Consider the following 15,111-nt stretch of genomic DNA (forward strand, 5'->3'; position numbering starts at 1 on the left):
ACTTCAGATTTGTCAGTAATAATTAGTAATTGAGTATTTTTAATGAAAAATCCTCCAATCATCTTATGTTACTGAAGTGTGTCAGTGCAAAGAGTCTAATATTTTTATTTTTTCAGATGTATTAAAAGCATATACATAATCTTTTAAACAAAATCACAAAACCCTCAGAAATATGTTCTAATTCTGAAATAAAAAGCAAAATATCATCAGCATAAAGAGATATAAAATGAGTGTGATCTGACATTTTAACCCTGGACATTTTTACAAACTGCTTCTACTGAAGAGCTGAAACACAAAGACAAATGAAAGAGATGAAAAAGGGAAAGAATTCAAGTATTAATTAATTACATAATCAATTAAATGTTTTTTGGTTTATATTATAAATACTTGCTGCTGGAATAAAAACATGCAAAATGACAAATATATGTCACATGACATGATTAGTAATTTTACACAAATGATAATAAATATTATCATGATAACATTTTGTAATTTATTTCTAAAAAGTTGTATGTTTGAGAATCTATGAAAAATAGTAAGAGATGAAATAAATAAATAATAATAGTTTTAGTGTTCATGTGTTGTAGTCAGTAGATTAAACTTTTTAAAGAATTGAAATCATACTTCAACAGAGGTTAGATTTGATGTTCAGCCAAATGTTTCATATTCTGTATTAATGAAAGTATTTAAAATAAATCTTTTTCTGTAAAATACAAAATATTTAGTATTAAAATGTTGAAAATTACATTATTAAAACCTCTGTTGTTGTAATTTGAATGCAGCTGTTGAGTCAGATCAGTTCCTCTTCAGCTGAGGGAGGTTTTTGTACGACGTTGTATCACTGTGTGAACGGGTTGCTGTAACCCTGCAGACAGTAATAAACTCCTGAATCTTCAGCCTGAACTCCACTGATGGTCAGAGTGAAGTCAGTCCCATATCCACTTCCACTAAAACGATCTGAAACTCCAGGCTGAAGGTTTGTAGCATAATAAATCAGGAGTTTAGGAGCTTCTCCAGATTTCTGAAGGTACCAGTTGAGGTAGCTACTAACACTTGAACTGGTTTTACATCTGATGGAGACAGTCTGTCCTGGAACAACAGACTGAGATCCAGGAGACTGAGTCAGGATGTATTGTCCTGATGAACCTGGAAAACATGAAAAAGAGGAGAAGGGTTATTGAGACAAATCCAGCTTGGAGAAAGATGATCAACATGAAAACAGAAGAGTATCATTTCTTTAACATGGAGAATAGATGGAAGAAGGCAAATGCTGCTTGTTTCAGTGTTTCTCCATCACAGCAGAACATCATTGTGGTGAACCTGGTTGCATCCTGAAGCAAAGTTTTCACAAGAGAGTCTCACCCTGAACAAGGAGCCCCAGGGTGGCCAGCAGTAGAGTCAGTGACATCATCATCGTGCTGCCGGCGTGTCAGTGGCTCTGAAAGGTCTGGACAGCCACTGATCAACACTGGCCTATTAACGGCTGGGAGCAGAGAGGCAGGACAGATATGCAAACACACAGAGTCAGTGAACTGTAGCTGTCCTCAACATATCATGCTGTTTCCTCCTCACTGCTGGGAGAACTCAACATTTACATCATCCATAACATAAAGGAGTGACAATCTGAGGGAGAGAATTTCATTAAGCAGTTAGAAAGACTGATGTGAAATGTGTAAAGGAAGAATTTTGAGGCTAATTTCACAGAATTGTTTTCAGTTTTTTTTAAACATGGTTGATATTTTGTTTTTATCAAGTGCAGAATGTGCAACTAGTGATGTGAAAGGCCTCAAATCCAGAGTTTTACAGATATATGGAGGTGTTTCTTTATTAAATGTGTTTGATTTCTTAAATGTGTATTCTACTGAATACACATTTATTTAAGATATGTATCATTTCTTTATGTCCTTTGAGAATATAACTTCTCATTCATATTATTTTCAAACATATTGGAATGATGTGTTTGATACTCCTCTTCCTTGGTTAAATATTTTTAGATGTATTTACTCGTCATCTTGCTCTACTTATTTATGCGCCTTTCAGTTAAAAATGTTTTATAAGATGTTACCAACAAGCAAAATGTTTAAGATATGGAGAATGACTGAGGATAATATCTCTAGATTTTGTGGTGATGAGGAGGAGGATATTATACATTTATTTGTCCAGTGGTTTCATCCTTTTGGCAGCAGGTGGCAAATTGGTTATCTGAACAAGCAATCCTTTTACCTTTATCCCCTCTCAATATTATTTGGGGTTATCAAGATGATAAAAACATGTTATTGAATATCATTGTGTTGCTTGGCAAGCTTTATATATTTGATTGTCCAACAAAGCTGCTTTTGAGTTCTTCATATTACATTTAAAATGTTAATATTTGCAGGAAAAGATCATTATTAAATAATAATATATTATTATTAAAGGCAGAGCAAAAACCTCAGACATAAATAAATGGGAGATCTTGACAATATCAAAAACTTGGGATACAGAACTATGATTATTCTATGTTATCATAAATTAACATTATCTCTTTTTTATTTAGTTCCTTCTATAGAATGATGTGTTTAACTTAAATTGCTGTATAAGTGAATGTTTTTGAACGACAATCATATATAGTGCTTGACATGTATGTACATATATGTATGTTTGTATATGTGTACATATATGTATATATGTGGTATGTCTGTTGTTTTTGTTTATGTGTGTGAGTACTGAATATGTGTTTTATGTTTGTGTAAAATAAAACAAGAAAAAAAAGATCTAATGCAAATTTAAAAATAGGAGTGAGAATAGTTAGAACACTTCTTATAACTTCTGATCTGATTAGTAACTGAAAGAAGGAAAAATTAGGATTTTGTGATGTTTGGTCGGATGTCATCAGCATACAAGCTGATCTTTTTAATGGTGTGAATGAAATGATGCCTGAGATGCCAGCCCGTTCTCACTCACAACTCGTCACATATTGAAGCTTGGTCAGGACCCTGTACTGTCACATTTTAACGCACTGGGTACCCCTTTAGTGTCATTTTTCAACGTGCAGGGTAGTCCGATAGATTTCTGTTGAACTCCCACAACGTCTGAAATAGACGCCATGAGACCGATGACGTCTTTATAAGGTGACAAATTTCAGCCTGGTCGCCAGAATAAAACGTTGGCATTGTATGTTTGTGCAAACCACAGATACGTTGAATATCTACATTTCAACACTTGTAATACGGAGCATATTAACATTTCAACAATACGTTTCATATCAACATTTCTGAAGTGACGTACCTCACATGACATGTATATGAGCTGACTTTCTTATTAGGGGGTGGAGGGGTTGTAACGTTGTTGGCAGAAAGTTGGAAATCAGCACAGAGCACGGTTCCTTGCAGTTTTTATTTTATTATTTATTTTAACTCAAATCATGACCTTTCCCTAACCCTAACCCAGTGGTTTTATGTGACGAGTTGGGAGTGAGAACATGTTGGAGATGCTGATGCATTTCCTAACGGAAGAAACCAGGAGTCCAAAAAAATCTAAAGAGGAGAAGAGAAACAAGTCCTCCATGTCTAATAAACATTTGTAATTATATTTGTGTTGATATATATTTACATTTATGATGGAAGATAGTGAACGATCTGTATATACTTATTAAAGACCTACTGGTGTGTGTGTGTGTGTGTGTGTGTGTGTGTGTGTGTGTGTGTGTGTGTGTGTGTGTTCAGTGAACTGTATCAGTCTCTGCAGTAGCTTCCAGCTGCAGCAGTCAGTTCAGTTTCTGTTCAGTCTGACTGAGGGAGGTTTTTGAACGACGCTTTTTCACTGTGTGAACACAGCCTGACTGTTGATATAGTGTGCACTCTGACAGTAATAAACTCCTGAATCTTCAGCCTGAACTCCACTGATGGTCAGAGTGAAGTCAGTTTTTGATCCACTGCCTGAAAAACGATCTGGAATCCCTGATGCTCGATAGGTAGCACCGTAAATGAGAAGTTTAGGAACTTTGCTATCTCTTTTTTGGTACCAGAATAGACAGGGGTAGGAAGGGGAACTGCCACAACCACCATCAACCCCATGACTGACCCTACAGCTGATGGTTGTGGAGCCTCCCAGAGCAGATGTCACTGCTGCAGGCTGAGTCACTGTGACCTGGCCTCTGGACTCTGAAGATACAGAGACAAAAACATAAAGCAGTGTCATGGTTTTGATGGTTTTGTGGGCTTCATTTCAGTTTGGTCTCACAGAAAGTCACAGTACAAACCTGCTGCTACATGATAAACAGTACATGTGACCATACAAGTCCTTCTTCTGTAGTAACTACGTTCTTATCTCTCTATCTCTTTACCTCATTATGGTATAATTAAAGATATAATATGTATATTATCACGTTACTGTAAGTTTGCCTGTTATGAGCTGCTGCAGTGCTGGACCAACATGGCCGTTGTTGGCAGAAAGTTGGAAATCAGCACAGAGCACGGTTCCTTGCAGTTTTTATTTTATTATTTATTTTAACTCAAATCATGACCTTTCCCTAACCCTAACCCAGTGGTTTTATGTGACGAGTTGGGAGTGAGAACATGTTGGAGATGCTGATGCATTTCCTAACGGAAGAAACCAGGAGTCCAAAAAAATCTAAAGAGGAGAAGAGAAACAAGTCCTCCATGTCTAATAAACATTTGTAATTATATTTGTGTTGATATATATTTACATTTATGATGGAAGATAGTGAACGATCTGTATATACTTATTAAAGACCTACTGGTGTCTGTGTGTGTGTGTGTGTGTGTGTGTGTGTGTGTTCAGTGAACTGTATCAGTCTCTGCAGTAGCTTCCAGCTGCAGCAGTCAGTTCAGTTTCTGTTCAGTCTGACTGAGGCAGGTTTTTGTACGACGCTTTTTCACTGTGTGAACACATCCTGACTGTTGATATAGTGGAAACTCTGACAGTAATAAACTCCTGAATCTTCAGCCTGAACTCCACTGATGGTCAGAGTGAAGTCAGTTTTTGATCCACTGCCTGAAAAACGATCTGGAATCCCTGATGGTCGAGTGGTAGCATAGTAAATGAGAAGTTTAGGAGTTTCTCCATCTCTCTGTTGGTACCAGGCTAAACGGTTTGAATTATAAACATCCTGACTGGTCCTACAGCGGATGGTTGTGGATCCTCCCAGAGCAGATGTCACTGCTGCAGGCTGAGTCACTGTGACCTGGCCTCTGGACTCTGAGGATACAGAGACAAAAACATAAAGCAGCGTCATGGTTTTGATGGTTTTGATGGTTTTGTCGGCTTCATTTCAGAGGGACGGATGTTGATAGAGGAGAGGAGTTTGATTCTCTGGACTTTACCTGTGAAGCAGCAGCAGAGAAGAGTCCAGATGAGGACGGAGATCAAAGTCATGTTTTTGATGAGGAGGATTTCTGTGGCTTCTGTTGTGATGAAGGACAGCTGTCAGTCATCCAGTGTTCAACTCTCAGGACTATAAACTCTCCCAGAGCACTGGAGCATGGTGCTGCTGATGCAAAGTGGCTCTCTATGGAAATGCTCTGACTGACTCCAACAGGGACTTGGATTACTCTGATGATGCTGCTTAATCAATGGATCAATCAATTTAGCAGATTATTGATTATCTATGTGTCAGTGATCATTTTCTGTGTTTCATTTATGTTCTGTGAACAGATTGTCTTCAGAAATGTCTGTTTTGATTCATTTTACATCTACAACACTCAGTTTTAATTCAAGACATAATTTAAAATACAGTAAACATGAAACAAAATGATTAATTTTAGAATAAAAATATAAATTATTGGCCTACTGTTATATATTTTCATATCATCCAGCTGTGTTTCACAGACTGAGGCTGTTTTTGTAGAGTTTGTTGTGTTCAAAGTCAGAGAGCCGTGTCTCTCTACAGTGAGAGGTTTTTGTACGACGACTCAGTCAGTTTGTATCACTGTGGTGGACTTTTGGTGGAGGAACCAGACTGGATGTTAACTGTAAGTACCTTTAATTTCTACAAGAATTTAAATTCTTTTTTTATTCTATTTTCAGTTGATAAATTCAGGCTTTACTTGAACATTTTGGCTGCTAGTTTTATAAATTTTATATTTTTGCAGTGATCACTACAGTCTTCACTGTGATACAGATAAAAATCCCTCTGATCAAAGAAGTCTTTAGTTACACAGAAACTTTAGTTGAGACAGTTTCTACATTCATATCATTTATACTGTTATTAAAAAGTACAACTGCTTATTTGAAGACAATATAATTCAGTTTTCAGAGTCTGAATGACAGAAAATCTTCTTGATTAATTTAACGTAGTGATTATATAATTTCATCTGAAGAAATCTACCAGACATTTATTTAGTGAGTGTTTTATCTGGAAACATTTCATGTGTTTAACTCAATCTTCCTCTCAGAACAATGAATTTCATGACATGTCACATCCTCATTATAACCAGTGAATACCATAATATCACTGTAGCTGATTTAACCTCATGTTGTATTAATAGGATTAATTTTGTAAGTTGGAAAAAGTATTTTAGTGCTTAAAATATTTGTCATTAGTGAAGTCTGTCTGTTTTCATAGTTCAGTAGTGATGCCTGTGTAAATGAGGAGATTAAACACAAACTGTCTCTTTAATGTTTTGGCTTCAATTTAAAAATATGGATGCTCAAATAAAAGTATTTTTCCCTTTCTGTAATGCATAATATTTACTTCTTTAACATTGATGTTTAAGTTTTTGATTAAATTAAAGTAGTTGAAGAGTTGTTTGCTTGGAACCTTTTATCTTTAGTACTGAAACCTGTCTGTTGCCATGGTTCATCAGTGATGCCTGTCTGTTGCCATGGTTACTGAGCTCAGAGAGGGAAGTGAAACACTGAAGACCAGTTTTATCCAGTCTGAGGAAGACCAACAGAACCAGCAGCCTCCTCTGCTGCAACCGACAGGGTGGAGTTTATTTTCTCTTTGCATGAACTTTCTTCATGTTGTCTCTCTGTCTCCTCCTCCAGTGGGTCGAGTCACCCCCACCCTGACGGTGCTGCCCCCCTCCAGCGAGGAGCTGCAGCAGGGGAAGGCCACGCTCGTGTGTCTGGCCAACAAGGGCTACCCCTCAGACTGGAGTCTGGCCTGGAAGGTGGACGGCAGCAGCAGCAGCAGCTTGGAGCAGAGCAGGAGCCCCGGGGTGCTGCAGAATGATGGCAGCTACAGCTGGAGCAGCACCCTGAGGCTCCCTGCAGACCAGTGGAGGAAGGTGGTCTCTGTGACCTGTGAGGCCACCCAGGGCTCCCAGACTCCAGTCTCAGAGACACTGAGGAGAGACCAGTGTTCCCAGTCCTGACCTGACTCACTGCTACTGCTTTTACTCTGCTACTGCTCTCACTCTGATCTCTGCAACTATCTCTCTCTTTTATTTCACGTTTCAGTAACAATATTTACTTGCTTGTTGTAATGTTTCAATATAATTTCAGTATTTCCAGACAATAAAGATCTGTTCATCAAATCACTTGTTTTCATCTTTATTATTATAAAAGTGTCATAATTATTTTTCTCTTAATGGTAACAGTAATGATATTAAATCCTGATAAAAACTGAGTTATAAATGTTTCAACTGCTCTATGAAGACTTCAGAAGGAAAATGTAAGATCACATAATGTATTGATTCATATACTGTATATTAGGAAAGTATTTACACTCAAACAACACTCTTAGATATTATGTGATTAATGCTACACAGTCATGGTGGTAGTAAGTCCATAATTTGTTTTCATAGTTTACAGTAAAGTCATAATAATTGTAGAAAATGCTTTGCTGGAGTCACTTCAGATTTGTCTGTTATAATTAGTAATTGAGTATTTTTAATGAAAAATCCTCCAATCATCTTATGTTACTGAAGTGTGTCAGTGCAAAGAGTCTAATATTTTTATTTTTTCAGATGTATTAAAAGCATATACATAATCTTTTAAACAAAATCACAAAACCCTCAGAAATATGTTCTAATTCTGAAATAAAAAGCAAAATATCATCAGCATAAAGAGATATAAAATGAGTGTGATCTGACATTTTAACCCTGGACATTTTTACAAACTGCTTCTGCTGAAGAGTTGAAACACAAAGACAAATGAAAGAGATGAAAAAGGGAAAAAATTCAAGTATTAATTAATTACATAATCAGTTAAATGTTTTTTGGTTTATATTATAAATACTTGCTGCTGGAATAAAAACATGCAAAATGACAAATATATGTCACATGACATGATTAGTAATTTTACAACATAAATGATAATAAATATTATCATGATAACATTTTGTAATTTATTTCTAAAAAGTTGTATGTTTGAGAATCTATGAAAAATAGTAAGAGATGAAATAAATAAATAATAATAGTTTTAGTGTTCATGTGTTGTAGTCAGTAGATTAAACTTTTTAAAGAATTGAAATCATACTTCAACAGAGGTTAGATTTGATGTTCAGCCAAATGTTTCATATTCTGTATTAATGAAAGCATTAGAATAAATCTTTTTTTTGTTAAATACAAAATATTTAGTGTTAAAATGTTCAAATTAAATTTTGAAAACCTCTGTTGTTTTTGTTTGAGTGCAGCTGTTGAGTCAGATCAGTTCCTCTTCAGCTGAGGGAGGTTTTTGTACGACGTTGTATCACTGTGTGAACGGTGTGTCATAACCCTGCTGACAGTAATAAACTCCTGAATCTTCAGCCTGAACTCCACTGATGGTCAGAGTGAAGTCAGTGTTTGATCCACTTCCACTAAAACGATCTGAAACTCCAGGCTGAAGGGTTGAGGCATATCTAATCAGGAGTTTAGGAGCTTCTCCAGATTTCTGAAGGTACCACTGGAGGTTGTTACCAACATATGAACTGGTTTTACATCTGATGGAGACAGTCTGTCCTGGAACAACAGACTGAGATCCAGGAGACTGAGTCACAGTGATTTGTCCTGATGATCCTGGAAAACATGAAAAAGAGGAGAAGGGTCATTGAGACAAATCCAGCTTGGAGAAAGATGATCAACATGAAAACAGAAGAGTATCATTTCTTTAACATGGAGAATAGATGGAAGAAGGTAAATGCTGCTTGTTTCAGTGTTTCTCCATCACAGCAGAACATCATTGTGCTGAACCTGGTTGCATCCTGAAGCAAAGTTTTCACAAGAGAGTCTCACCCTGAACAAGGAGCCCCAGGGTGGCCAGCAGTAGAGTCAGTGACATCATCATTGTGCTGCCGGCGGCGTGTCAGTGGCTCTGAAAGGTCTGGACAGCCACTGATCAACACTGGCCTCTTAACGACTGGGAGCAGAGAGGCAGGACAGATATGCAAACACACAGAGTCAGTCAACTGTAGCTGTCCTCAACATATCATACTGTTTCCTCCTCACTGCTGGGAGAACTCAACATTTACATCATCCATAACATAAAGGAGTGACAATCTGACGGAGAGAATTTCATTAAGCAGTTAGAAAGACTGATGTGAAATGTGTAAAGGAAGAATTTTGAGGCTAATTTCACAGAATTGTTTTCATTTTTTTTAAAACATGGCTGATATTTTGTTTTTCTCAAGTGCAGAATGTGCAACTAAAGATGTGAAAGGCCTCAAATCCAAAGTTTTACAGATAGATGGAGGTGTTTCTTCATTAAATGTGTTTGATTTCTTAAATGTGTATTCTATTGAATACACATTTATTTAAGATATGTATCATTTCTTTATGTCCTTTGAGAATATAACTTCTCATCCATATTATTTTCAAACCTATTGGAATGATGTGTTTGATACTCCTCTTCCTTGGTTAAACATTTTTAGATGTATTTACTCGTCATCTTGCTCTACTTATTTATGGGCCTTTCAGTTAAAAAAAATTATAAGATGTTACCAACAAGTAAAATGTTTAAGAAATGGAGAATAACTCAGGATAATATCTGTAGATTTTGTGGTGATGAGGAGGAGGATATTATGTGTTTATTTTGGTATTGTCCAATGGTTTCATCCTTTTGGCAGCAGGTGGCAAATTGGTTATCTGAACAATCAATCCTTTTACCTTTATCCCCTCTCAATATTATTTGGGGTTATCAAGATGATAAAAATATGTTATTGAGTATTATTGTGTTGCTTGGCAAGCTTTATATATTTGATTCTCTAAAAAAGCTGGTTTTGAGTTCCTTCATATTACATTTAAAACATTCATATTTGCAGGAAAAGATGATTATTAAATAATAATATATTATTATTAAAGGCAGAGCAAAAAGCTCAGACATAAATAAATGGGAGATCTTGGCAATATCAAAAACTTGGGATACAGAACTATGATTATTCTATGTTATCATAAATTAACATTATCTCTTTTTTATTTAGTTCCTTCTATAAAATGATGTATTTAATTTAAATTGCTGTATAAGTGAATATTTTTGAACCACAATCACATATAGTGCTTGACATGTATGTACATATATGTATGTTTGTATATGTGTATATATATGTATATATGTGGTATGTCTGTTGTTTTTGTTTATGTGTGTGAGTATTGAATATGTGTTTTATGTTTGTGTAAAATAAAACAAGAAAAAAAAAAAGATCTAATGCAAATTTAAAAATAGGAGTGAGAATAGTTAGAACACTTCTTATAACTTCTGATCTGATTAGTAACTGAAAGAAGGAAAAATTAGGATTTTGTTTGGTTGGATGTCATCAGCATACAAGCTGATCTTTTTAATGGTGTGAATGAAATGATGCCTGAGATGCCAGCCCGTTCTCACTCCCAACTTGTCACATATTGAAGCTTGGTCAGGACCCTGTACTGTCACATTTTAACGCACTGGGTACCCCTTTAGCGTCATTTTTCAACGTGCAGGGTAGTCCGATAGACTTCTGTTGAACTCCCACAACGTCTGAAATAGACGCCATGAGACCGATGACGTCTATAGGTGACAAATTTCAGCCTGGTCACCAGAATAAAACGTTGGCATTGTATGTTTGTGCAAACCACAGATACGTTGAATATCTACATTTCAACACTTGTAATACGGAGCATATTAACATTTCAACAATACGTTTCATATCAACATTTCTAAAGTGACGTACTTCACATGACATCTATATAAGCTGACTTTCTTATTAGGAGGTGGAGGGGTTGTAACGTTATTGGCAGAAAGTTGGAAATCATCAGAGAGCACGGTTCCTTGCCGGTTTTATTTCATTTTTTATTTTAACTCGAATCATGATCTTTCCCTAACCCTAACCAAGTGGTTTTTGTTCCTAAACCTCACCAGACCTTAACCACCGTGTTGTCACACCATAAAATATGATTATTTTTTAACAGTGACTGCTGTGATACTGCACGTTGAAAAATGACACTAAAGGGGTACGCAGTGCGTTAAAAAGTGACGCTACGGGTTCCTGACCAAGCTTCCATATGTGACGAGTTGGGAGTGAGAACGTGTTGGAGATGCTGATGCATTTCCTAACGGAAGAAACCAGGAGTCCAAAAAAATCTAAAGAGGAGAAGAGAAACAAGTCCTCCATGTCTAATAAACATTTGTAATTATATTTGTATTGATATATATTTACATTTATGATGAAAGATAGTGAACGATCTGTATATACTTGTTAAAGACCTACTGGTGTCTGTGTGTGTGTGTGTGTGTGTGTGTGTGTGTGTGTGTGTGTTCAGTGAACTGTATCAGTCTCTGCAGTAGCTTCCAGCTGCAGCAGTCGGTTCAGTTTTTGTTCAGTCTGACTGAGGGAGGTTTTTGTACGACGCTTTTTCACTGTGTGAACAAATACTGACTGTTGATATAGTGTTCACTCTGACAGTAATACACTCCTGAATCTTCAGCCTGAACTCCACTGATGGTCAGAGTGAAGTCAGTCCCAGATCCACTTCCACTAAAACGATCTGAAACTCCAGGCTGAAGGTTTGTAGCTCCGTAAATCAGGAGTTTAGGAGCTTCTCCAGGTTTCTGAAGGTACCAGCCGAGGTAGCTATAAGCATTTCTACTGGTTTTACATCTGATGGAGACAGTCTGTCCTGGAACAACAGACTGAGATCTGGGAGACTGAGTCACAGTGATTTGTCCTGATGAACCTGGAAAACATGAAAAAGAGGAGAAGGGTTACTGAGACAAATCCAGCTTGGAGAAAGATGATCAACATGAAAACAGAAGAGTATCATTTCTTTAACATGGAGAATAGATGGAAGAAGGTAAATGCTGCTTGTTTCAGTGTTTCTCCATCACAGCAGAACATCATTGTGGTGAACCTGGTTGCATCCTGAAGCAAAGTTTTCACTAGAGAGTCTCACCCTGAACAAGGAGCCCCAGGGTGGCCAGCAGTAGAGTCAGTGACATCATCATTGTGCTGCCGGCGTGTCAGTGGCTCTGAAAGGTCTGGACAGCCACTGATCAACACTGGCCTCTTAACGGCTGGGAGCAGAGAGGCAGGACAGATATGCAAACACACAGAGTCAGTCAACTGTAGCTGTCCTCAACATATCATGCTGTTTCCTCCTCACTGCTGGGAGAACTCACTGTAATTTGTAGCCGATATCTCAGATTTTTACATTGTGCATACTGTAAATAATTAGATGTAGACATGCGGATGTAATTGATGGCTTGTTTTGGGACTCTCATATGTGTTGAATCAGGTGGAGTTTATATACAGACCTTCTTGGTCAAATGCTGAGTTAGGTCACAACCAACAATCACATTCATTTTACGTGATGGTATGCTGATGATATGTTTTTTTTTCTAATGCTACAACAGTTTTACAAGCTCACATTCATTCAGAAGGTCAAAGACGTCATGTCAAAATGTCCCAGGTGCACTCAATAAAACATTAATGGGAGAATAATTCAGAGGGCTTCCTCTTGATGTTAAAGCACCTGATGTAATATTTTAACACACAGTATATACACAACTTTATGGCCTTCAAAAAATTGAAAAAATGTATGATTTAACAAGTTTTCAGACCTTGAAAGACATGTTTACAATATCTGACAGTATATCACATGGAATATGTGCACTCACAAGTAACTGTATGTAGACTGTCATTGCTCTGTGTTATTTAAAACATTTTATTCTTTCATCTGAATTTTAATACTTTCAGTGTTTCGTTCTGGTTGTTTAAAATGGAATTAAAGTCTATTTCCTCTTTGTGAAAGTTACATATTTATCTCAGCCATCATCCCTCCTCTGATGTCTCATTTGAGGTAAAATAAAAGAAACATGGAGGTAAAACTTTTCAACCAATTGTTACGATTTAGAGATGAAAACACAAAAAATCTTAACAGAAGACTTGTGAACTTCTACAGAATCTTTGACTCGTGTCTGCACACATTTTGGACTAACAGGTACAAAATTAATCTTTCAGTTTTTTGAAGGCCTTTTTAAAAACATCTTTATACTTTATATCAAACTACACAAACGTTGATAAGTATCAATCTCAGAGATAAAAAGTATCTCTGTATTTACAGTCAGTTGTTATCATGGGCTCATCAGTGTGGAGTGTTTGATGTGTTTAATGCATTTGGTCCACAAACACAGTTTGTTCAGTGACATGTAATGTATGAATTGCTGAACACAATAAATTATGATCATGATGATCTGCACATGTTGATGCTACATATATTATGGCTCTGCTAGATGTAATTGACACTTTTAGTACCTTTATTTATGTCATCAGTCAGTGTCATTGAGATACAGATCTGTTGTGACAAGAGAGACCAGAGAGCAAGAAACAATTATGGTCAGAAAACCAAACAACCAGCAAACAAGAACAACACGTCTAAAGTCAGACAACCAACAATAAAGCAACTATTACAATTAACATCAATTATTACAGGAATCATGAAAACATCAGATAAAGCTTAAAAATCTTCAAGGGGAATGAAAGAATCTAGCTCGGGGCAATTTGCACTTCATTTAATTTTAACAGATGAAGAGTATCTGGAGCAAATTCTGCCAAGTTTACTATGTACTTTAGTTTACTAGATTGAAATGAGAGAAGACGTGAGGTAGTTTGGAAGCTTTTACAGTTGACTTTTATGAGTGAACATCATGAGATGATTATTCTATCTTGTCAGTTATGAAGTTCATCCAACTTTTTTATACAGAGAAAGATGATGAGTGTGAGATGTGTCATAACATAATGTGATGAAGAGGATTTAACAGCTGAGGTGATGATGGGGCAGCATGAAAGAACAGAATGTCTCTGTTTGATAGATTTTACATGTTTGAGTCAAGATGAATCTTGAATGATTAAATATTTGTTTGACTCAGTAAGAGGTTGTTGAGGTGGGAGGTGGACTGTTTGACCTTCAGGAGGAAAACTGATAGAGACACTATGAACATCATAAATCATCTGTGTGTGTGTGTGTGTGTGTGTGTGTGTGTGTGTGTGTGTGTGTGTGTGTGTGTGTGTGTGTTCAGTGAACTGTATCAGTCTCTGCAGTAGCTTCCAGCTGCAGCAGTCAGTTCAGTTTCTGTTCAGTCTGACTGAGGGAGGTTTTTGTACGACGCTTTTTCACTGTGTGAACACACGCTGACTGTTGATAGAGTGGAAACTCTGACAGTAATAAACTCCTGAATCTTCAGCCTGAATTCCACTGATGGTCAGAGTGAAGTCAACTCCATTCCCTGCTCCACTTCCACTGAATCTGGAGGAGATTCCTGTAACTCTGTCTGATGTTGTGTCGATCAGAAGTTTAGGAGCTTCTCCAGTTTTCTGATGGTACCAGGACAGATAGTATTGTGAACCATCATAGTGTTCAACTTGTCTATTAGCTTTACAGTCAATAGAGACAGTTTGACCAAGCTGCAGTGATTTGGCTGCTGGCTGAGTCAAGACAACATTTTGTCCAACAGACCCTGAGGAGAGAGAAGAAACACTGGACATGAGATGGTGAAACTCAGCTACACTCCAAATGATTTTCACATGACAGAAAAATGATTTTCCTCACCCTGAGTGAAGCAGAGGAGAGTCCAGATGAGGACGGAGATCAAAGTCATGTTTTTGATGAGGAGGATTTCTGTGGCTTCTGTTGTGATGAAGGACAGCTGTCAGTCATCCAGTGTTCAACTCTCAGGACTATAAACTCTCCCAGAGCACTGGAGCATGGTGCTGCT

At 36.9% G+C, this 15,111-nt stretch overlaps 2 gene segments (V, D, J or C); one reads left to right on the forward strand and one right to left on the reverse strand.

The window, feature by feature from the left end:
- Nucleotides 1-838: 838 nt before the first annotated feature.
- Nucleotides 839-1,414, reverse strand: LOC137198585 (immunoglobulin kappa variable 1-39-like). The segment is given in 2 exon segments: nt 839-1,146; nt 1,363-1,414. Coding segments are annotated over 2 exon segments (360 nt in total).
- Nucleotides 1,415-4,413: 2,999 nt separating this feature from the next.
- Nucleotides 4,414-7,481, forward strand: LOC137198586 (Ig kappa-b4 chain C region-like). The segment is given in 3 exon segments: nt 4,414-4,456; nt 5,895-5,972; nt 6,991-7,481. Coding segments are annotated over 3 exon segments (450 nt in total).
- Nucleotides 7,482-15,111: the final 7,630 nt, after the last annotated feature.

The sequence above is a fragment of the Thunnus thynnus genome, chromosome 15 (assembly GCF_963924715.1).
Source record: "Thunnus thynnus chromosome 15, fThuThy2.1, whole genome shotgun sequence".
Classification (NCBI taxonomy): Eukaryota; Metazoa; Chordata; class Actinopteri; order Scombriformes; family Scombridae; genus Thunnus; species Thunnus thynnus.